This window comes from Camelus ferus, chromosome 4 (assembly GCF_009834535.1).
Source record: "Camelus ferus isolate YT-003-E chromosome 4, BCGSAC_Cfer_1.0, whole genome shotgun sequence".
In the NCBI taxonomy this organism is placed as follows: domain Eukaryota; kingdom Metazoa; phylum Chordata; class Mammalia; order Artiodactyla; family Camelidae; genus Camelus; species Camelus ferus.
In genome coordinates, this window is record NC_045699.1 from 5,862,839 (window position 1) to 5,888,349 (window position 25,511).

General features: G+C 38.1%; 1 protein-coding gene across 8 annotated transcripts in view; it reads left to right on the forward strand.

The window, feature by feature from the left end:
• The window catches only part of FANCC (FA complementation group C), a 182,714-nt gene that overhangs the window by 53,485 nt on the left and 103,718 nt on the right, over positions 1 to 25,511 (forward strand). For all 8 annotated transcript variants that reach the window (XM_032477467.1, XM_032477466.1, XM_032477469.1 and 5 more), the window contains 3 exons: positions 8,361 to 8,603; positions 10,254 to 10,338; positions 16,111 to 16,205. In XM_032477467.1, the coding sequence (XP_032333358.1) occupies positions 8,439 to 8,603; positions 10,254 to 10,338; positions 16,111 to 16,205 (345 nt within the window). In that variant the 5' untranslated portion in view covers positions 8,361 to 8,438. The remainder of the gene's footprint in view (positions 1 to 8,360; positions 8,604 to 10,253; positions 10,339 to 16,110; positions 16,206 to 25,511) is intronic.

The following is a 25,511-nucleotide window of genomic DNA, read 5'->3' on the forward strand; positions in this document are numbered from 1 at the left end:
ATATTATTTTTCATTATAGGTTGCTAGAAGGTATTGAATATAGTTTCCTGTGCTATACAGTAGAACCTTGTTGTTTATCTGTTTTTTTATATGATAGTTAATATCTGCAAATCTTGAACTCCCAATTTATCCCTCCCCCTTTCCTACCCCCTGGTATCCATAAGTTTGTTTTCTAGGTCTGTGACTCTGTTTCTGTTTTGTAAATAAGTTTATTTGTGTCATTTTTTTAGATTCCACATATAATTGATATCTTAGGATATTTTTCTTTCTGGCTTCACCTAGTATAACAATTTCTAGGTCCATCCATCTTGCTGCAGATGGCATTATTTTATTCTTTTTTATGGCTGAGTAGTATTCCATTCTGTATATCTACCACATCTTTATCCAGTCATCTGTTGATGGACATTTAGGTTACTTTCATGTCTTGGCTGTTGTAAATAGTGCTGCTGTGAACATTGGGGTGCATGTATCTTTTCAAATTAGAATTTCCTCTGGATATATGTCCAAGAGTGGGATTATTGGATCATAGGGTAAGTCTATTTTTAGTTTTTTAAGGAATCTCCATATTGTTTTCCATAATTGCTATAGATTACCTATTTGCCATGAAAGAAAACAGTGATTAAGAGTAAACGACTTTAAAAAATATTTTTCCTTTACATCCATGATAATTGTAGCCTTTGACAGAACTTTAAAGGTACCAGATTCTTCATCATATCAGCTGAGTAGGGATTCTTTTTAGACTTGTCAGAACATCTAAAAAAGATTGAGTTCTAAGGTGTCTTTAAGTGAGACCACCATTTGAGATGTGAAAATGTCTTTCATCAGCAGTTGACCAGAATGGAGGACCAGAAAATCACAGGTTAAATCACAGAATGCACTTTTCCATCCTGAATCTTAGTAAATTAGGAGAGGGAAATAAAGTCACATAATGTTAAACATGAGGCTGAAATTGCCCATGGCATTGCTGGTCAGTGATCCCAGCACTGGGAGACTGGACATCCTGCCTAGCCCGGTCCTGTGGCTCTTTGAAGTAAGGGCTGCTTAGATGCTCAGGTGTCACTTTTTGAACCCACTTTGCTTTCTGAAAGATAGTTTGAGAACCACTGGTCTAGGGCTGTCTCTTGCTAGGTTTTACACTCTTGATTTATAAATCCAGGGAGATGTTTTTGTTTGTTTTAACTGAATTAGGATACTTTGCCTCAGCCCATCACCCAGTTGTATCTTCTCTTTGTGTTACCTTCAGACAGTGCTCAAATGTTTCGATGCTTTTATTTCCTTCTTCTACGCTAATGAATTGTTCTCAGTGAATTCCATGTTGCTTTTGACAAACATTTCCATGAAGATTTTGAATATATCCTTTTCCTGAAGAGGGGAACTCAACCAAAATGGAGGACCTTTTAGCCCTGAAGTATCTATCACCTCTTTCTCACCTGCTATACTTTGCATCTGAGCCAGGTCATTTTGGCAACTCAGACTATGAATGCTCATAGACAGTGGTTGACTACAGTGTACCTTTGTGTATCTTTGTTGACTACAGTGTATATCTTTGTGGTGATTTTAGTTCATAAAATGATACTTAGCAAGCAATAAAATAACTTGACCAATTTATAAATGAGAGGGGAAAGGTAAATGCAGTGATCTCAGTCTAACACCATTTTGAACTTGTCCCTTTTCAGTAGCTCAGATGTTTGCTGGGCCCTGTGGCTGGTTTCCTTTGTCACTTTATTTCTCCCCCTCCCACCTGCTGCTTTCTTTTGATCAGGCACATGAACAAGCACATAGGAATCCTTCATTGGTCAAGTCATTTATGTTCTGGTGTCTGGGTCTCTGTGCTCATAGGACTTCCCTTTTGTTCACTCCACATAAGAATTTCTGAAGGTCATTTTATTTTTTCCTGGAAATATTTACTGAGGGGACTAACGGTTTCTGTTATTTTTATTCTCTATGTGGAGAAGGTGAAATGATTTGGTTCCTTAAGAACCTGGGTAAGTGTGCTAAAAGAGAAATATTCAAGAAATGAAGAAAGTGATTTCCTTCTAACTTTGCAGCCCTATGCTTTTACTACATGAGTATATAGTGTAGTATATATATGTGTGTGTATGTAAAATACTTGTTAAAATCCTGAATTTTGAGGAAATGTATCATTGAACATCCGCTTTTCTTTTATGCTCTTAAATAAAAGATGCCAAACAGTATTTCTTTAGTTGTTTGTATGAAGTGAATATAGGCACAGACATCCATGTGAGGGCAGACAGCCTAAGTAGAATCATAAGAAAGCCAAGAATTTACATTTGGGGCAATAGCAAGGATTTTGGTATCAATCAAAAGTATAGACAGTTCTCCATTTTCTAATAAGTGTGCAGATTAACTGGGATAAAAAATCAGAGCATTTGTGAAAAAAGTTGAAATCACAGTGAATCTGAAAAATCATCTTCATTTTGCGAGGCATGCATTTTGTTGTTGCTGTTGAGAGATACATGGACACTGCCTCATACGTGAGCACAGACCATCTCGTGCTGTCACCACTTACCCTCCCTTGAGTGGCGCGTTGGATCTCTCTCCCTTTTTACATTATTTTGTTACAGGTTAAAGGAGAAATGTCAGTATTGACTACGTGCAATGTGTAGCTCTTTTTTGGTTCCTAATATAAACAACCCAAATATAAAAGGAAATTTTTAAGAAATTTGAACATAGATGGGGTATTAGATGATGTTATTGTTAGCTTTATCGGCTATGAAAGAGATATTATAGTTAAGCTTTTTCTTTTTTTAAGTGCTTATAAAAAAGAGATACAAATCAAAGTATTTGGGGTAAAGAGATATGATATCTGTGATTTGCTTTAAAAATGGAAAATCTTGATAATTGTTTATACTGGTTAAAGGGTACATAAGTGTTCATTTGACTGTTTTCTCTACTTTTTTTGTATTTAAAAAAAAATCCATTCAACAATCACTCCCAAAAAAAAAAAACATCATATACTGCATAGTTTGTGTTTTAAGTGAGGCCATCATAAAGTACTGTCCTTATTGGGTGAAAGTCTACAGTTTATAAGTGGTGTCAGATAAATGGCATAAACTTCATTTTATTTGCATAGTGTATTTCCTAGCACTTAGTTTTATCTGTTAGACCTGTGTAACTCTCAAGGCAAACCTTGATTCACAGTCTCATTATGACTATATGGAAAGGAAGAAGGACAAAAGTGGGGTGCATTTGCAGTCTTCCCCTGACATCTGCAGGGGATTGGTTCCAGGACCCCCGTAGGTACCAGAATCCACAGTGCTCAACTCCCTTATATAATGTGGGCTACTATTTTGCATATAACCTACACACATTCTTCCATATACTTTAAATCATTTCTAGAGTACTTATAATACCTAATGCAATGTAAATACTATGTAAATAGTTGTAAATATAGCATAAATGCTAGCAGGTACGTGGCAAATTCAAGTTTTGTTTTTTGGAACTTTCTGAAAAAAAAATTTTTTTTTAATATTTTCCATCCACAGATGCAGAACCTGTGAATAGGGAGGGTTGACTGTGTATTAAAAGAACAGGAAGAGGGTGCTAGGTGGACAAAAACAACAGATATATTCACTACCTTTCGCTTGTTGGTTACTCAGGACATTCAAAACTACTGCTTTCCACATACAGAACTTTTTAAACACTCTCAGGTAACATAATTTAGCTCTATCTTCTTTTCAAAAAAGGAGCTAATTCAAAGTAGTACTTGGTTAATGCGTCTAGCTTCAAGTCTAGGAGTTCTGGATAATGTCAGTTCCTCTTCCCATCTTTGTTGTATTCTGTAATGTACAGATTTTAGAAAATTTATCTACTAGTAATATACTTTATACATGCAGTAGTAGGAATGGAAAAATGAAAGAGGGGATTTTTAAAAATTACATGACATAGCAAGCAAAACATATACAGATAGCATCCAGATAGCATCCAGAAACCTCACTCTTGCATTTTGACCAAGCAGGCATACTTCACACATGGTGATAGACAGCTGCTGGGTACACCCAGCTTTGTGGTTTGGACGATCAGTCCAGTTACTGAGGCCTGGCATTGGCTTTTTCTAGAATCCAGATCTTCCACAGAAGCTTGGAAAAGTGTTGGATCTGCAGGGTCATATGAGCTGAGTGGCAGAGCGCTTCAGCATGAGCAGACAGCTGTGCTGAGATTGTTGCTTTGGGTCCTTCCCATATTTTCTCATTGCCAGGCATATGGGTAGAAGCAGATAAATGGCCTATAATCCACACTGTGTATGTTGTCTTCAGGATCCCAGAGGTCTCAGCCAAGCATTTTTTGCCTCTTAGCAGGTTTAAGGTACAGCAGTTATCATTCACTTTATTTTTTGTTCATTTATTATTAATAATTTTGAGTTAGTCCATTAGTACTCTTGGCATTAAATTGAAAAGGTGCAAAAAGGTATACAGTAAAAGGACAGAAAAGGACAGTTCCTTTCCTATACTTATCATCCATCATGGAAGCAACCACCGGTACTAGATTCTTGTGTATCCTCATTTTAAAGGGCATATCCTGACTCAACAGAGACCACTGGATTATAAGAAACTTCCTAAAGTGGCAGGCCCTGTGTGTTCACAGGGTTTATATCCCACCATCTGGAGTGCAAATAAGGCAGCTGTATCTTCCAGCTCTCCTGGTTCTGCCAGCCTGATACCTTCAATATGGTAGGCCAGTGTAATGTGCCGTGACCTGCCTTGATGTCTCTGAGGCAGGTGAAGGTTTATCCCCATGGAGAAATGCATTTACCGGCTTCATAACTGTATTCTAGGTGCCAGAGGTGGCAGTAATTTGCCCCAGTTAGGACCCATATCTGGAAGTGCAGCAGGCGCTGGAGTCACTATTTGATTACGTTTATGACAGCCTAATGTCCCTCAGCTGGGGAAGCGGGGTTCTCTGCAGGTCACCAGATTTGCGACTGCTTTTTTGATAGTCCAGCGACTTTCCCTTGGCTGTGCCTGCTAGAGGAGTGTAGTGAGTTAGGGCCCTGTGTGAGGGTGCTTCCTCACTGATCTGTAGTACCTTCTCCTTCCATGGACGTCTGGTTTCCAGTTCTCTGTATGAACAGAAGGTTCACTGCCATTTTCTCTGACTTGGCTTAGTAGCAGTTCCAAATTCCCCTGCTTTCTCCAAAGGTATCAGTTTGTATCAGATACTGTATAACATCAGACTACAGCAGTTTGTGTTTCTTTATTGAAGATCACAAAAACCAACAGTGGTTAATTTAAGAAAAAATTTAAAAAGTATTTATTGCAAGGCCCCTGGGTAGCTGACAAAATTAAAGAGAACGCTGAAAAACCATTCTTTGTTAAGGACTTAGGGTAGCTCCAGGGCCTTTGAATGACTTATTTCCACCTTTATGGCAATCTACTCAAGATTCAGATTCCCAGCAGAGAGTCTAGCTTGCCTAACTTGAATCATCATCCCACCCCTTGGCTGATGGCATAGGTACCTTATTAAATGGACCCACCAAAACTTGGGGAATGGACGAGAGAGACTTTCCTAAAGCAAAAGTAGGGTGTTATAACCAGAAATGGAGGAGGAATGCTAAACAGGCAAAACCAACAAATGCCCATTCTAGAGTGTTCAGATTAGATCAGCATTTCTCAGTAGGGGCATCACTGGCCTTTAGGAAGGACCATTTTCCTTTTTGAGCTGCTGTCCCAGTGCATTGTAGTGTGTTCGGCATCCCTGGCTTCTAGGCACCAAATGCAGGCAGCACCCCCAGTGCTATCATCACCACCAAGGCACCACTCATTTCATAACCACTACCTTCTTCCTGCTCGCACCTCCCCGTCCCCAGATAGGCTGTGAAATAGAGCATCCCCGATCACTGCATTGCATGATCCCTAAAGCTTTTTCCATTTAGAACAATTAGATACATTTCTGTTGCTAAAGCAAAAGTTGTTTGTAATTTTGTTGTAATAAAATGTTTGTTTCTTGTATCTTCTATGAAAAAGTTCTTCAATTAAGTGTCCCCAAGTATATAAACTGACTTGCATCTAGTACCATATGAAATATGTAAGAAATTCATTGATTTGTCTCTTTAATTCATTTCTTTGTTTAAGGGCACAGACTTTAGAACTAAACTCTTTGAATTCAAATCCCACAGTAATAGCTGTGCTATTTACTAGTAGTTGCTTCCTTTGGCTTTTACATAATCTTTTTCGGGGGCAATTACATAATCTCTCCATGCCTGTGTCAAATGAGAACAGTAGTACCCATTTCATAGGATTGTTGTGAAGATTAAATTAGCTAGTATGCATAAAGTATTTAATATATTGCCAAGAGCACAGTAAGAGTGTGTGTGTGTATGTATATATGCAAGCTATTATTATTGTATTTATAAAATGGGATAATAATTAAGTTTTACATAGATAACAAAAATACCTTCAAAATTTCTTTTTTGGGGGGGTTACCTTTTAAAATTTAAATTGCTTTATCTGATAAGGCATTTTATAGCATTTAGCTTAGAACCATATTTTGAAAAATACCAGTGAATTATTTATTCCCTCATTCAATATTTATTGAGTATTTACCAGGCATGGGCTAAATTCAAGGAAGACAGAGAATGTACACACCAGTGAAGGCAGCAGTAACTGAGTGAACAAATAAATGCCCAAGGTAATTAACCAATGTGCTAAGAGCTGTGGAGGAATCAGCAGAAAGGCCTGGAAGTAGGGAAGGGGTTGGGGTGTTGGTAGAGCAGATGAGAGACCTGGACTGGACTGTGGTCAGCTGGGGAGAGGCAACACAGGAGGTGGGAGGATGTGTTGGAGCTACATTGTTCAGGGCCTTGGAGACGCTGGTAAGGAGCTAGGATCTTTTCTGCAGTGGGCTGGGATTTCTTTCCAAGGAAGGTATTGACGCGGGGTTTTAAGCAGGAGTGTACTGGGTCTGATTCGCATTTGGGAAAGTTGTTTTTGTCAACAGTACAGAAAATTAATTGGAGAGGAACAGGTGGGACCAGAGGGAAGACTCTAGGAAGAAATGGACAGGAATGGGATGGGAGAGCAGCAGTGGAAATGGAAAGAAATGGGTGAAGTCAAATGAAATCACATATATTTATTTTAGAGGTAGAGTTGACACATGTTGGGGCTTGGATGAGACAGACAGTGAGAGAGAGGAATCAGAGACAACGTCTGATTTGGGGCTGTTAGGTGCCATTTGACAGTTGCATATATACTCCCTTTATTATTAAACTTAAAAAAATACATAGTACTTTTCAAGACTAAAATTTTAGTACCATTTAAAAACTTACATCTTCCTGGTCTAGAATTTTTTGTACAACAGCCAAATTGTACAGCCTTCCTAATTGTTTTTCTTATTTTCCTATTTAGTAATGAAAACCTCCTTTGTTGATGTTTTTGTCATTTAATTGGGAGCATTTTATCTGTTTCTTATTGCTTATTTACCACTTACAGAGTAGTCTTTTGAAATTAGATAGCTGAGTGTCATCCCTGCCTCAGGAAAGTCTGAGTCTGTAAAAGCCTGCGCCTGTTGAGAAGCAGCTTTCCTTCTCTGCCCAGGAGCGAGGATGGCGTTGAGGTGTATTTACCTAGCCCTGCCTGAGGCACACGCTGGCTGTGTCTGTAACCCACTATTCTTGTTAATGTGCACTTTAGATGTGGCAAATCAAGTTTATGAGTTTTTATTTTCTGTCACTTAGGACTAGTTATACCTTCTAAATAATTGGAGTTTATCACATTTTTACTAAAATATGATTTCTTCTTGTGAATGGAGTTCAAGTGTATACACTAGTCTTTAATTAAATTAAGCAGATTGTTCAAATCAGTGCATATGGAATGGATTATTTTATTTTTTTCTAAAAAGAGAAACTGGGAAGAAAATTCTTTAGACAGTAATGCATAAAGTTTTTTTTTTTTTTACACCTAAATGAGAAGCCAGAAATGCATATAAAACATAAGAACTTCAAAAACATTTCTTAGACACAGACTGTTGTTAAATGCCCATGGATGTTTTTGATTTCCCATTCCATTAAAATACTCAAATGAACTTCATATTCAGAATATTTAAAAATAGCTCAGTCATAAAAAGAAGGTATAAAGTATTATCAGCTGTGCTTTTTGTACATAATTAGCATATGCCTTTAGAGGTATAATGACTTTTGGTGTAATATTACTCACGATAAAAAGTTCCAATGGTAAAAATCAGGGATACAGATGGGCGACACATTTTAAAAGATTTAAAAGATGACGTCACAGAAGGCATGCTGTTTTGGTCCCTTGTAATCTTCCTTTCATTCATCAGTGGTTGTAAAGGCACTGGTAAAGGATCCTTTTTTAAATGTTTCATTTTTTCCTTCTTTCTTACAGATTTGATGTGTGTTCACTGTTCCTTCAGTGCTTGGCAGACCGCTGTGAAAGGTACATCACCTTTTCCCGTTTTCTGAGATGGCTCAAGATTCAGTAGGCCTTTCTTCTGATTATCAGTTTTGGATCCAGAAGCTTTCTGTATGGAAACAGGCCTCCACTTTGGAAACCCAGCAAGACACCTGCCTTTACCTGCCTCAGTTCCAGGAGTTCCTGAGGCAGATGTATGAAGCCTTGAAAGAGATGGTATGTAGTGGACCAAAATAATGGAGTTATTCTGTGACATCAGGAACTCTTCACCAGATTTTATCCAGTCTGAATGCAGTCAGAGACTTGTAGTATTGCCCTAACGTATTGAAGGATTAGACAGAAAAATAACCTGTAAATAATGGAGACAAGATGTGGTTTCCTACTTTCTGATTTATTATGACTTAAGTCTTTTCTTTCTTGACTAGTTATGTTGTCATATGAGACTTCCTGACCAATGAGGTTGTTTTTAAATAATCAAGACTTTGACACTTGTCAAGCAATAATTGAGATTCTTTTAAAGGCCTTTGCATCTCTTAACTGTTGAAGAGTTTGCTGCAATGCTTACCTTTTTTTCCAACCCTGTTCTAAAGTGAGCTCTACTAAGAGATGATAAATACTAAGATCTCTTCTTATGTATATTTTAAGTGGACTTTTCTTGTGCATATTAAGATTCTGAGTATCTTCACTATTGTTATATGTTATTGTGTTCAAAATTTGATATATTTTCATTTTGATGTAAGATTTCTTATTTTTACTGCAGCAGATATTTTTATGAAATAACACGGTTTCATATTATGAAAATATTATTTGTTTATACTTATTTTCCCATTTCAAAATGAAAAGCAAAATTGTCATTTAATGTAGGCATTCTTGTGTTATACTTTTCTTTCCTTAATCAAAGAACAGGTAGGAAATTTGAAGAATAATTCATGATGATGATAAGGAGTTCACTTGTCTTTAGAAACTAGAAAGAAAGATACAGTCTGAATGAACAACCAGTGCTAAGTTAAAATTCTTTTTTTGTAACTTAACCTTAAAGCGAGAGAGTCCAGAGAGTCCGGGACTGGCCTTGATGTTGAAACAACTATGAGGAATTTATTGCTTGAGCAGTAGGAAGTGCTTATCATTTCAGTTTATATGCGCATTATCTCAGTTAGGTCTTCGTTGCAACTTTCTTGAAAGGTTAAAGAAGTGGGGAAAGGGCCGGTTGTACAGCAGCATGTGCACTGTTAATTTTAAGCTGTTTTCTGTTTGGTTCATCTTTTTTTGGTCTTCGGTTTAGGTTGTTACAGACTGAGTATGATGTCATTTAACATATAGTAATCAGAATAGTAATAAACAGATAGCTATCTGTGTGCTTTGGCTGCTTTTATTTCTTTTTACAAGTTCCAGAGTTCTTGCCTTCTAAACCTACTTTGAGATAGCTGCACTGGAGCTGACCTAGGAACCTCTCTTATTATGTTAGATTAAAAAAACCAGGATGCAGATATGGAGTTATATAGATATTAATCACCCATAATGTTTTTTCACTATTATGCAGTCTTTGTTATTTTTGAATAAAGTGGCCTTTCTTGATTGTTAAGTATCAGTAAAATAAAATTAATTTTGCAGCAAAATTGATTTTACTGAAACTTGCTGTCCTTCTTAGTTTTGGTGACCTGGTTTAAGGATGAAATAAGGTGATTGCTTGTTAAACTTTGTTAGAATTACTTACCTGAAGATCTTCTCTGATCTTTTTCTCCCCTACTTTTCTAAAATACATACTAAACAAGAAGCATTTGAGCACCCTCAGCCTGTAGTGTCAGTTCAGTCTTGCTGAGTTGAATAGTGTCCTTTTACTGACCGAAACGTAATTTTCTTTTACAGGATTCAAATACAGTCATTGAAAGATTCCCCACAATTGGGCAACTGTTGGCGAAAGCTTGTCGGAATCCTTTTATCTTAGCATATGGTAAGAATCCAAAGCGTGGCCTCTCAGAATACAGATTTCTAATGATAATGTTCATCTTTGCATTGTTTAACAAAATACAGAGCTTTTGATTATAAACCTTTCTCTTATTTTTCATGAAACAAGTTATATCAAATGTATTCTTCGTTCCATTACAAAGATGACATCCTTTATTGTTGTTCATATGTTTGTGTATGTGTATATAGATACACACATATACACACACAAACACACACACATGCAGCTATATAGGAGAATAGAACTCGTTGAATTAGAGGGTAAAAATTCCCAGATGATGGTTGCAACCTTGTTTTTAATTCAGTGTGAAGTGGTTATAATAAGTAATTTCATTGTTTTATAATTTCATAGCAACTCACATACTATTTTTTGTGTGTAAAATTCTTCATTGTCTGAATCCTGCTATGGCTCTGCGAGTCTTTAGGGGTGACATTTTGGTTTTACCCAAGGTTAAGCAAAATCTGGGGACACTTTGAGGGAGGTGTCCCTTCGCTGACCTCCTGTTTACCTGTCTAGCCTCGTTTCCTGTTTAATCTTCCACAACTAACCCGTGTGCATTATAGTCAGGTTAAATTACCAACAGTGCCTAAGGGCACATGATGTCTGGGCCTGTGACGTGTGATTCCTTTTGCCTGGAACTGTGTTCCTGTCTCCTGTCCTCAAACCTTGCTAGGGCTAAGTTAGGAACCTTCCTTAGGGTCTCCATAGCTGCCAGCATCTCTCTTGATTATAACCCTCACTACACTGGTTTGTAATTGTTAGTTTGCCTGTGTGGTGCCTTGGAAGGCTCAGTGTCTCTCAAGAGCAGTAATTGTGACTGTAGTTCCGTTTGTTGTCCTAGGGTGGAGCAGGCATATCTGAAGGTGCATGGTCGAGTTTTACTGCCTTGATTTGACTATATTGTTAACTAATGAAATATTTACTTTTCATACTTTTTAAAGTCAAAGATTAATGATGGTAGAGTCAAAAATAAAATGAATGTTCCTCTTTGATGTTTTAGAGAATTGTACAATTTCTCTTTCCTAGCCTGTTGTAAGTCCTTATAAGGAGCTTGGACTAGCGGGGGAAGGGACTACATCCACATTTGGTCCCATGAGCATGCATGTGTGGGTGCGTTGCATGTGCTCAGACTCACTCACTCTGCCCCCATCCTTATCTGTGCCTTTTCCTCTTCACTTATGCCTCATGCTTCCTTTCCCCCTTGAGTTGACCCTTCCTCCCCTACCCACTTAGCTTCTTCAAGTTCTTGATCTAAAATGGTAAAGCCAACACGGTGTTTGCCTACCAGGACCACACTTACCTGCTTTAAATTTATGTATTTCAGTTAGGCCAGTGCTTTTCAATACCCATTTGACCAGAAATACATTTTCTGTACATCTGTATATATGCATGCATACACATATGCACACACACACAGTCCATGAAAAAATTCTTCCTTTTATTATGTGCATTTCATATCCACTCTGCCACTTTGTTAATGGTCTTTATGACCCCAAACTGACTTTACAGTCCACTGATGGGTCATGACCAAAAGTGTGAAAAACATTGACCTAGGCCAGTGGTATTGATGGCAGGTGAAAAGAAAAGAAACTGTTGAATTCCCTCCATTTAAAGGCACTGCTCATTGTTAGATACTTCATGGGTTGAATAACCACTTTTTAGAAAAAAGAAATACAGTGCCCTTTAAGTGTACCTGGTGGATGTAAGACACATCCCTAATTTAGAAATGTTAAGATGTGGGAAAGTTTGGGTGGTAGAACCGGAGAAGTGGAAGGAGAGGCTTTGCTTGCTTTGCGCTGGGCAATGCTCCCTGTGGACTGCATAGTGCGTCTGAGTTCCTGATAGTCTTGCAGGGTAATAATTATGGGTTAGAGTAAACATATCACTTTTTTCAGAATACAAAACTAGTAAAATCCAGGATCCTGTTCCTCTAAAGCCCACATTGTTGTAATGATCTGCCCCTGTGGATCACATCACTGTGGCTGAAGTGTTCCAGTCCCAGCTTTACCACCAGCCAGTTTCATGTGAATGTATATATTCACTGCACAGATATTCACTAATTTTTTTTTTTTTTCTGTATGCCAAGCCCTAGGAAAACATGAGTCACAATTTCTGCCCTCTCAGAGCTTCTGGTCAGGGAGAAGAGAGATCCTGACAGATTGGCCAGACTCAGGGTGATGGTTAGCGTCGTGGAGCTTTGGACACGGAGCTGAGGGAAGGAGAGTTTCACAGGGAAGGTTTTTCTGGGGCTGACACTTGGAGGACAGTAGATGAGATGGGATTATCTTTCTTTTTTCATTGAAGTATAGTTGATTTACAGTGTTGTGTTGGTTTCTGGTATACAGCAAAGTGATTCAGATAGGTATATTCTTTTTCAGATTCTTTTCCATTATAGTTTATTACAGGATATTGAATATAGTTCCCTGTGCTATAAAGTAGGACCTTGCTGTTTATCTATTTTATGTATAGTAATTCGTATCTGCTAATCCCAAACTCCTAATTTATCCCTTTCCTTTCCCCTTTGGTAAGCATACGTTTGTTTTGTATGTCTGTGAGTCTTTCTATTTTGTAAATAAGTTCACTTGTATCATTTTTTTTTTAGATTACACATATAAGTGATATATGATATTTGTCTTCCTCTTTCTGACTTACTTCATTTAGTATAATAATTTCTGGGTCCATCCACGTTGCTGCAAATGGCATTATTTTATTCTTTTTATGGCTGAGTAATATTCCATTATATATATATGTATATATATATATATATATATATATATATATATATATATCCATTACACACACACACACACACACGCACACCACATTTTCTTTATTCATCTGTTGATGGGCATTGGGTTGTTTCCATGTCTTGGCTGTTGTAAATAGTGCTGCTGTGAACATTGGGGTGCAGGTATCTTTCCGAATTAGAGTTTTCTCTGGGTCTATGCCCAGGAACGAGATTGCTGGGTCATATGGTAACTCTATTTTTAGTTTTTTAAGGAATCTCTACATTGTTTTCCATAGTGGCTGCACCAATTTACATTCGAGGTGGAATTTTCTAAGGCAAACCACTGAACTCACTGAGTCTGATTCTTTGTTAAAATGAGAGGCTGAACTGATTTATCCCTATAGCCTTAAACTTGTATCTCTGTGACCTTTCGTTAGCACCTAATCTCCATTACTTTGGCCCCTTCTGACAACCAGAAACAAATTGTCCTTCCCTTTCTGTTTAAATGCTTGTGTTACCTTTTGAACTGCCCATTAAACGGGTTTCCTGTTTGACGTATTCCTTTGGTTTTGAGCTCGTAGAGAAGATTGACAGACAGAACTCCATGAGTAATCAGATCTTGCCTGTGTTGCCACTGTAGTTTCACTAGTTGGGCACTTTTTTCCAGGAAAGGATCTTTTCTCAAGGTTTTATTATATCAAAATTACTTTTTAAATACAGTAAAAGTAGGCAATGTCCATCAAGGAAAGAAGTAAGTCTTCCTTAACATTAAGTGAGGATAGGGTCAGAAATCAGGATAATAAGGAAGGAGGAAGGAGGAAGGATTTGGAAATTAAAAGACACTACAAAGAAAAGAGGAAAAACAGATAATAATAGAAAGGGAGAAAACACCTTTTATTCAGTACTGTTCTCTGTGTAAAATTACTGCCTGCGTCTCCTTGGAATTCTCGCTGGTGGGTTCTTGCTCTGCCCTCATGATTAACATATTATAGCTATAACCTCTTCTCCTCATGCTGTCCATTACTGTGTAACAATTTGCCCCAAACTTTGGCAGCTTAAAACAATAAATATTGTCTAAAAAAATGTTGCCTTCACACTTTTAAACTGTAGAATTACTATAGCTTTCATTTGGAATTCTAGTTCAAGATATCAAAAAAAATATTAGGTGGCAAATGTATGTTGGTATATTCCTCCCCCACTCCCTTCCCCCCATTTTCAGGATCCCAGTTTGCACTAAGATCTGCTGTCAGTAACTGCCTCCATGATGAATCCCAGGCAGTTTTCTATCCCCCAGTGCTCCAGTCCTGATGTCTGGGCTTCCCGGGAGGACTCTGGCAGACGCTGTCCCCCGAAGACAGTGCTGGTGGCCCTCATGAGTAACAGGTGATGGCTTGCATCTTTAAATCCCTGAAGCGAAGTAAGCTCATTAGCAGCACATTTCAGTGCATTGACTCTGGGCAAAGAAAGCCACCTCCTAAAGGCTGGGCAAAAGTTTCTCTGGCTCTTCTTTTTCTTTTAGAGAGAAAAGTGAAAAATAATACACTTGTTGAACTACATGTGTATAATCACTCAACACCTGGGGAAAACTCCCATCTTTTGGATTCTTTTAGAGTTACACTCCATAAACTGACATTTTCTTTATTGGGGAGTGTCTGATTTTGGGAAATGCTCCTCATCAGGTTGTATTCTCTTTAACACGGGAAGCTGCTTGTGAAAGCATGTCATTGGATGTGTTTGTCGCGCTTGTGACATGTAGGTAGCTATAATTTCTTCTGATATTTAAAACATAGGAAGTACAAGAGTCACATTTTTAATTGGTGGTATTGGTTCAACCTGAAGAAGCCTAGGATCTTCAGAGATTAAGTTACGTGATTCTTGCAGTGAACTGATTTCAGGCAAGCCAGTGATGTTTTTTTAAGTTCATAAACCTCAGAATAACTCCTGATAAAGTTTGTTCAGAAATGTTAGCTATTAGGAGAGCATAAACTTATGGATGTTTGTGGTGGGGGGAATGGGCTTAAAATTACTGTCAGAGTCCTTTGGTGTGTGCTTGAAGATGCAGAGGTAGCTTATTGTAGTTTGTATTTTCCTTATTTCTTGTTAGTGAAGCCCTTAGAAATGCTATGCTTATGAAATTGCAGAAGATAAAGTAAAAGACATCAGGTGGTTCTGCAGGGGAGGGACTGCAGGTGCTGGGTTTCCTCAGCCTCACCCCGATGGCCTTGTGGTAACGTCCATGGGTGCTTGGCTCTGGTTCAGGTGTTGATATCTTCAGTTGTTAGGCCTCAGTTTGGCTTCTCAGTTGTGTTACAAAGTCTCCATCTTGGATAGACTTAGTTACCAAAGGAGGAAAAAGAAAATGGCTTTCCCAGGTGCTCTAGGCAAATAGAAGATTTCAAAGGCTAGCATAACATAACATAACAATATCACGTATTTAGTAAAGTTTTACATTGTAGAGTAAAGAATTAGGAGCATGTAAAAGGCTTCTATTTTCTCCAAACCATTTGGTACTAAAAAGAATACGTTTTAAAATCTTTTTTGTTAAATTTATTTGTAACAAGTTGAGGGTATCTTAGACAATTAGGTAATAAAAAGATTAAATCAGAAATAATGACTACTGCCTATAGCAGTGATGTTGCCTTAAAAAGGTTGAAATTACTGATGGTTTGAATATGAAAGAACTGATCTTGAGAAAAGCCAGTTTTTGTTTGTGTTTTTGTTTTTGTTTTTTTTTTTTTTTTTAAGTTCTTTCTGTAATTTTCGGTTGGCTTTAAAAATTGCTGCTGTGACAGAAAGAGCATTGACCACACAAAGGCTTCGCGTAAATGATCCTGAACCCACAAGAAGGAAAAAGCCCCACACAGTTCGTTTTGCACGTGGTCCTGGATGCTGCTTCTGTGAACTTAATAGTTTGTGATTTTTCTAAAATATAATAAGTATATTTCCTTTAAGTATAATGTTTACAGATTTTTATACTGATTATACTTTCTACTGATAAAACCTACTGATTTTAGCTTTCATTTTTTCAGATGAAAGCCAAAAAATTCTGATATGGTGCTTGTGTTGTCTGATTAACAAAGATCCACAGAATTCTGGAGAATCACAACTTAACTCCTGGACACGGGTAAGAGTAAATCTTACTGCTTCGAGTTAAATTGGTTGTTTAAAGGTGCTGCTTTGACAGTCCAGAAACTTTTTCAAACACATCCTTTGCTGTTATATTACCTTGCTGGGTGTAAAGTTGTTCAAGAGATTTCATTTTTGTTCGATTGTGAATTCCGTAAGACATAGATCCTCAGGGTGAGCTTTCCCCTGCCTACAAGAACTAATACTGAGTGGATTTAGAAACGAATGTACTCTCTTTCCTTCTAGCAATCGCCATCCTTTAAAAAATTATTTCTCCCTACCAATCTAGTTTAAATACTTATATAATTCATCTCCAAGTGCTTCTCTCCCTCTCTCAGAATCTGTGCTGAAAATTCAGAAGTGCCCTGGGAGCAGCAGTCTTTATTTCGTGTCCTAAAGTTTGTACCCTGGCCAGTGTGCTCAGACTAGCATCTGGTGCCCGTTGGCTCCTGTTGCAAACACCATCAAATCGGTTACCCCCCTGTGCTAGTCCGGATAGCTTAGGACTTCCTGAATTCTCCTGTCTGTTTCTGCTTCCTCTTGAAGGGCGGGCACACGTTGGAGACTGTTGTAGGGCTGGGTGGTGGCTGCCCTCACCACCAGCAAGTGGGCTCTTCTCTTCTCCGACACTCCACTGTCATGCTGCAGTAACCCCAAGGACTCGCTGATGCCTGTCCGACTCCACTTAGTATGCACACGGTTCAGATTAGCTGCTTGGTGTGAGGAACTCACCCACCCAGATTCATGCGTGTGGTTTTTTTTCTATCAATCTGACTGGAATATCATTCACTGCTTTTTACATTTCCTTTGTTTTACACAAAATTGCTGACGGAGATGACAAAGACAGTATTTGTATTTTTCTGTTTTAAAAGAAGAATTGAAGGGACAATAGAAGTGAAAAGGATCGAGGGAAGGAAAGAATGCAACATGTAATTGGAAGGAAAGTTAATGTAAAGACTGGAGAAAGGAACTGATACATAGGATTAGGGAAGGAAAGGTATGAAAAACAAGGCTGTAGAAATAGAACAACATATTTAGTTTTAAAGTTTTTAAATTGTTGCTTTTGTTAAGTTTTTGCTATTTTAATGATTATTTAGGATTTTTTTTTATTGACTAGCTCATTAGGTCCTGAAATAGGTCATCTAACAAAGTGTTTTTAGAGTAATTAGGTTAACTTTCTTCATTTAACTCATGACTATATTAGCGTAGTTTTCAGTTTCTAGCCTTGCAGTTTATTGTGTGGATTTCTCTTTTTTTGATACCATGTTCATATAATAGATAGGTACTAATTAAGTATAGCACAGAGAGGTAAAGCTAAACACTTAATTCCTACCTTCAGGGAATTTACAGACTGGTACCCAGGTCACTCTAGGGCAGTATGATTGGGTTATTGGTTGAGCTGTGTACAGGGGTGATGGTGAACAGACAAGGGACACTTCTTCAGTCTTGGGGGTTTGGAGACATTTCCTAGGGGAGATGATATAGCACCTTTGAAGTTTTGAAGGATGACTAAGAGAGCAAGGATGGAGTTTTAGGAAGGATATTCCTGTCGGCAGAAAGCATGTGCAAAGAGTGGTGGTGAGGAAGCAAATGCTGTGTTCACGGAACTGCGGGTGCTTAGACCCGCTTGAGCTTGGGATGCTGTAGGATTGATGATGAAGTGTAAAGCCTTATGTATGATTATAAGAAGTTTTTATTTTATCTTGAAGGCTATGGGGAAACCACCAACGTATTTTAATTAGAGAAGTCATATGGCCAGGTGTGAGTTTTAGAAACTTAACAGCTAAAGGAAGTTGATCTAGAAGGGGCCAAGGATAGCACTTTGGAAACTTGTAGTGATAAAGGTGAGAAATCATGAAGGCCTGAATGAAGTGGAGAAGAGGGGTCAGATTTATGATATTAACATGGTAAAAATCCCAAAGATGTAATGACAGATTAAACACAGATGTAGTTAGGTGTAGGTGAATTTAAACATAGTGTTTCCAGGAAAGCGAGCTGGTTTGCACAGAGGGTTGGTAGTCTCAGGGTATGGGAACAGTGGAGGCCGTGGGTGAGGGTGGATCACCCAGGGAGAGTACCTAGTGAGAGGAGGGGAAAGGGTCTGGGGACAACCGTGGAAGACACTGGCACTTACGGAGTGAGCGGAAGAAAAAGCTACAGTGTAGACTAAAATGGAAGAGTCAAAGAAGTAGAAGGAAAAAGGCAGCAGTGTTTCAAGAAGGAATGAGTGGTCATTCATATCTAATACTGTAGTGCAGCACTGTCCAATAGTAACAAAATCCATTCTGCATAGATAATTTTCGATTTTCCAGTAGCTGCTTTAAGAACTGTAAAAAGAAATAGGTGAAACAACTATTAATAATTTATTTAACCCAGTATATCCAAAATACTATTATTTCAATGTATAACAATGTAAAAATTATTAATGAGATTACTTTATAATCTCTTTTTCATACTAAGTCATTGTGAACCAGTATATATGTTACGCTTAGTTCAGTTGCTAAATTGTCATCGGAACTGTTTGAGCTGTTTCATAAAATACACAGTTGAAAAGTAGGTTCACATACCCAAATTGTTTTAAAGAAACTTAAAACTGAATCAAGTGTCTGTTTTCAAATTTAAATTTTATTAAAATTTTAAAAATTAAAAATTAATTTTTTCTTCACTGTGCCAACTACATTCGAAAATTCTCAGTACCCAGATGTGGCTAGTGGTCACTGTATTGGACAGGGAATCTGTAGAACATAAAGCAAGATAAGGATTGAAAAATTCTACTTGGATTTAGCCACTAAGGAGGAATGACCTTGGTGAGAACAGGTTTAGTGGGAGGTGGAGGGAAGTAGCCAGTTTGCTATAGACTTAAGGAATGATGATGAGGAAGCAGAGATGATAGACTTTGGTTACTCTTTGAAGAAACTTGGCAGTGAAGGAAGGAGAGAAAGTTGATTGAAACTGAGGAAGTTCTGAATATGCTTTACTGTGAGAAGACAGTGCTTACTAGCAGAGAGGACTTGAGGACTTAAGAGACTGGGGAAAGTTTCCCTCCTTATTGTACTAGGCAAGCCTGTAATACTAAGTGATTAGAAAGAAGATGTATAGAAATAATGTTAATTATTTAACTTTTAGCTGTCTAAAGCTAAGTACATATACCTATCACAAGTCGGTACCTTCATAATCGTATAATGTTGGCCATAAATGCAAGACAGAAGAAGGGTGTTGATTTATGAATCAGTCGTATATGCCTTGGGTATACTTTCTTTTATCTTGAAAGTGAAGTTTTAGAGTGACTTATTACACTTTAAGGATGTATAACTTGTCATCTGGCATCCTTCTGAAAATTATATAATGAGCCGTATTTTAATAATACTTGTTAGTTTCGTTCAGTGAGCATTTATTTGGTGCCTGATATGTGCTAGGCTGTTGTAATTGTGGTAATAAAGTCTTGGGTCATTCTGTGCTCCTGGAGCATCACAAATGTGATTCAAACAGACTGAGTCAAAAACCAAGAATTTCTTCTGTAAATTCTAGAATTCAGCAAAAATCCATGTTAATTATTAAATTTGAAAATGTTAGACTGAGTCAGTGAGTTGTATTTTTAGAACAGAGATGAAATAGGAGTTCTGTTTGATGTTTGCCATATGTTAGCCTTTGTTAATATATGTTGGAAATACATTAATTTTTTTGGAGTTTTAGTGGTAACCTCAAATATACCATCAAATAACCTCAGTGGCTGTTCTTACAGTTTAGAAAATTGTTTGAAGTCACAGGACTCTTTCACATCTTTTTGGAATATTTGATTCTTGAAAAACTTAATTTTACCAGTGAATCCATGGAACAGATACTTTTTGAGCACCTGCTGTTTGCCAGACGCTATGAAAAGTGCCAAGGATACAGCAGTGGATCTGAAGACAGTCTGCTCTCAGAGTGTTTAATCCAAAGGGAAGGTCTTCAGGCCTGCCAAATTTAGGGGCTATCTGTCTTCTTTGGGCAAGACCATACCACTATTATTTTTTATTCTGATGAGAATAAAATGGCAGAATGCCAAGAGTAGAGATCAGTCAAAGGGGTTTTACTCAAGTGAATAAATTTTAAAATGTAGTACTAAGCAATATCCAGTGTTCTCTGGATTGCCTCCAATTCATTCTTTAAAAAAAAAAACTTTTAAATTAGAAAAATCTAACAAACATATTGAAAAGTACATGAAGCATAAATGGCAGGCTAAACAAGTTGTTGCAAATAAGTACCCTTGCGACTAGCACCGGGGTTCAGAAATAGAACAGAACAGAACATTGCCTGGCTCCTAGAAGCTCCCTGTCCCCCAGGTGACCCTTCCTGCTTATATGCCCTTTTGTCTCCCTCTAGCAGTAACTACTAGCCTGACTTTTATTTACATTGCTTTATGGTTTTACCACTTAATTATGCAGTTTGGCCTGTATTTTAACTTGGCATAAATGGAATAATGAAGTATGTATTTGTGATATTGTGATTTATAAGAAGTATGTATTTGGTCAATGTATATTTTTTTTATTTATATTCATTCGGTCTTTGTCTGCAGCTCCTGGCTCAGAGCTCCCTAAGTGTTGAGAGTGATAAAAAGGTAGCTTTGTTATGTTAATGAGGTGGCTTTTGGAAAGCACCTAAGGATGGGAGCTGGATGCCAGAAGAACCTTTGTAACTAGAGGGTTGGAACTTTCAGTCCTATATTCTGGGTTCCTGGGAAGCAAGACAAGGCTTGAGGTTGAATCAGTTGCGATCAGCCAGTGATTTAATCATTCAAAGCTATATAATGAAGCCTCCATTAAAAACCCAAAGGGCAGCCTTTTGACCCCTTTTTAGAGAGCGTCCACATGGGGGAGCTGAAATGTTTCTACATGCCACCTTGTTGAGCCCCAAGCCCTACAAGGACAGAAACTCCTTGTTTGGGACCTCGTCCTATGCATCTCTTCATCTGACTGTTGATTTATATCTTTTACTGTCCTGTTATAATACATTGGTAATCTGGTGTGTAAATGGGTACTTGAGTTCTGTGAGACTACTCAAACAAATTAATCAAACACAATGAGGGGTCGTGGGAAGCTGATTTATACCTCGCTGGTCAGACGTACAGGTGATAACCTGGACTTGGGATTGGCATCGTGAGTTGGAGGGGATCATTGGAACCTCCAGTTTGTAGCTGATCAGTTGAGGCACAGGTAACAACATGGACTGTCCTCTGAAGTACCAGTCTTAGCTTCTTTCAAGGAAGACATTTCAAATTTTATTGTCAAATGTATTAGTCTTTTCCTTTGTGGTTAATAACTTTGTACCTTATTTGAGAAAATTTACCCCACTTCGGGGGCATGAAGACCTTCCACATCATCTTCTAAAAGTATATTGGTTTGCCTTTCTTTCCCATTTAGGTCTCTGATCTATCTACCTGTAACTGTTTCATTGTAGTCTAAGGTAGAAGTCCATTTTCACTTTGCTTCCACATGGATACCCCATTGTCCCAGCGCCATCATTGAAGTCTTTTCTTCGCTGATCTACAGTGATACCTTTATCAAAAACCAAGTGTCTTTTTATGTGCATGTATGATCCTAAATCTGTCCATTGGTCTTATTGTCTATCTGTGATGCTTAATTTTATGTGTTAACATGAGTAGACCATAGGGTGCCCGGATATTTAGTCAAGTATTATTCTGGTGTTTCTGTGAGGGTGTTTTTGATTGAGGTTATTATATAAATTAGTAGACCGAATAAAGCAGCTTAATGTGTATGGGCTTCATCTAAGCAGTTGAGGGGCTGAATAGAAGAAAAAGGCTGAACCATGAGTGAGAGAATTCCTTCTGCTCGACAGCCTTTGTGCTGGGACATTAGTTTTTTCTCTGCCTTTAGTCTCAAACTGAAACATTGGATCTTTCTGGGTGTTGAGACTGCCGGCCTTCAGACACCATTGGCTCTCCTTGTTTCAGGCCTTCAGGGTTGGACTAGTACTAAATAATCATCTCTCTTGGGTCTCCAGCTTGCTCTCGATCTTGGGATTTGTTGGCCTCTGTAATTATGCAAGCCAATTCCGTATAATCTCTTTATATGTGTGTATGCATAATCTATTCTATTTCTCTGGCGATTCCCGACTAAACACTATCTTTAAACCAGGGCCATACAGTCTTCATTAATGTGGCCCTAAACGTGTCTTACTCTCCAGGAGGCAGTCCTTCTATTTTGTTTTTGTTTTTGTTTTGTATCAGGACAGTCTTGGCTGATAATGGAACAGTGCATTACCATTATATATATAAATTTTAGAATCTGTTTGTCAAGTTCACCCAAGAACAAATAACTTGTTGGGATTTTGCCTGGCCTTGATTACAAGGTGAGACTCTCAGTGGCCACTGTACCCTTAGGGCAGAATTGATTATTGTCAGTTTTGTTAACTGTCAGCAAATTGAACAGTGCCTGGCATAGTAAAATTTTGAATGGGTGAATGAATTATTGATAAGGTCTATAAATTCGTTACTTCAAATGGTTTTCTTGATAATTTTGAAATTTTTTTGCTACATTCATTAGCTTAACCCATTGATTGATTGATTGGAGGGGTAATTAGATTTGTTTATTTATTTGTTTGTTCATATTTAATGGAGGTACTTGGGATTGGACCCAGGACCTTGTGCGTGCTAGAGACACAGTCTGCCACTGAGCTGTAACCTCCCCCTAGCTTATCCTCTTAATGAGGCTGATGAGTAGCTCACAGTGGGAGTTAGTAGTGTCAGCTCTACCATTTCCTAGTTGCTCACTTATGTTGCCTTCATGGTAACATCTTTAGTCTCTGATTTCTTTGCAAGGTTTGTTTTAAGCAATGTGTCCATTTGATGGTGACTTTAGTTAGACAATATAATCAGTACGTCTTACTTGCTGGCCCCACAGGAACTGTAATGCACATCCTGAGAGTGAATGAAAGTCTGAGGGTTCCCTGCATATGGTGGAGCCTCTGCTCTGTCCTCATGATGCCATGTGGACAGTGTGTGACACTTACTTGTAGACGGAATGAGGCTTCAGTGTTTATCTATTTACGAACTATTACTAAAAGTTAATTTCTTCTTATATACGAGTTCTAATATTTTTTCCACATCTCAGTGGATTGTCTTGTGTACAAATTGGAATGCACATCCCCAACTTCAGTAACTACTAGTTTAATTGATAAAATTCACATGCTACCTTGGTACATGCACCTTCTCCCAGCCTTTTCTCAGGCCTTACATCCTGCCGTTTCCCTTTCTCTGTACCCCACACACAATGAAGGCCATTCCAGGCTCTTACTACATCCTAGAATCTACCACACTGGCTCCATTTGCAGCAAACATTTTCAGATTTGTACTTTGCATGTTCCTTTCCTCTGTTTGGGATGGATATCTACCCTGTTTTTTCTAAAAATCTCTTGTTTGAAAGATAATTTCAAAATCCAGCTCATTTGTCACTCTCGTTTCTCTTGTTCTCCCTAAGTAGAGTTGCTCTGTTTGCACATTAGCTGTTATTTCTTAGTCTTCATGTTGAAAGTAATTGCGTTACAGGTATCTTTTACCATGTTCAAGGGCAGGGGCAGCGTCATGGTTATCCTTGTAGCTGAAGCTTATCTGGTTTTGTGTCTACCATATACTGTCAATGCTCAATAAATGTTTGTTGGATACATGATTGATGGTCGAATGACCAATGATATTTTAATTTTTACCAATCTTAATTTTCCCTAGTTTTTAAAATCAACATTCCTCATACCCTGAAGTGTAAACCATGAGTATTCTCTTCAGTGGAAAAATGTATTTCTTGCTAATAATCAGTAAATTACTGGTCTGAACTATACATCGTTTCCTGACCCAGCTGGCATGGGTCAGTTGTGTGAAGCTGTTCTGTGTTGAATGTGCTGCCTCTCAGCCTCCTAGCCCTGCCAAGGAGTGCACTCAGGACTGCTGCACTGAAGGGTCCCTGGGGGAACTATTGGAAGGGCCTTCCTTTGCACTGGCTCTGTTTCATTCCTCTGAACAGTAGTAGAACTTATCATTTATATAGTTTTTGGGTTTGTTTTTTTTTTTTTTTTCAATCTGTTTTGGAGTGTGGTACCTGGGACCTGAACATCTGTCCTTGAATTTGCTTCTCTTTCTTCCTCTCATTTTATAGACTTCCATCCACTGAAGACACTCTTTACCTTGTGACTTGATTTCTCCATCAGAACGTTTTTCCTGCTTCTCTTTACCTGTGTTATATACTGACCTGTTGATTTTTCTATGCCCTTTGTGCACTTTATTTAATATTAAATATTTTACTTCTATATTTACTTCACTAATTCTTTTTCAGTTTTTATGATACTTTTTTTTTTTCATAAAGAGCCTTCCTGGGATTTTAGTGTTATGTTTTACGTGTCTGTCAATGCTGCATTTAAACAGAGGTGCAGGAGTGAGCATCTCTTGTAGGCAAGGCCTTGAACTGGGTGCTTCTCATAGATGATCTCATGTAAGCCTCACAGCAGCCCTGACAGGGAGGTATTATTGGCCCCATTTTAATGGATGAGAAAATGGAGACAGAGATTAAGTAGCTTGTTCAAACATACATAGCAAATAAATGGTGGGTTTGCAGTTCAAATCCAGATCTATGTGACTTTGAAGCTCAGGCCTCTTGGACCATATTATGTTGGTACAAAGGTATGGAATTGAATGGCTCAGGTTTTAGAGAAAAGTTATCACTTCAAACATTTTGTCTGGTAGATATATCAAATATTCTGAGTTTTGGTTATATTGTATAACACTGTATGTTAAACTTTGCTGTCCCTCAGCTTTATAAAGGCTTTTTGCCTCTAAATGCATATGATAGTCTAATCCCAGTATTTAGGCAAAGAAAAATAAATTAAGAGGTACAATTTCCTTTTATTACTTTTCCCCTACTTTTCTCTCTGTTGGAATCTAATAAAGAGTAGTTTTGTAGTTTTGCTTTGTTTTTTCCTTTTTTCTTTTATCCTCAGTGGGGGCCGTCTTTGTGCTTTCCCCCTGCCATGCTTCACTGTGCTAGTATCTCCAGGAGAGGAGCTTTTATGCACATCTGGTGTCCTGGATTATTTGCATCTAGTGCCCCAGGTTTTGCAGCTGCAGCCCAGGGGACACCCCTGGAGTGCCTTGCTCTAGAGGACCAGGGCAAGGGGCCTGCATTTCTAGGTCCCATAGGAATATAACAATTGGAAAGACAGTTCTTGGCAGTCTTCCACCCCCAGGGCACTGCACAAATGGCGACAGAAACACACCTCCAGTCTTTCTGATAAAGAAGCCTATTTGCATGTCTGGGAGCTT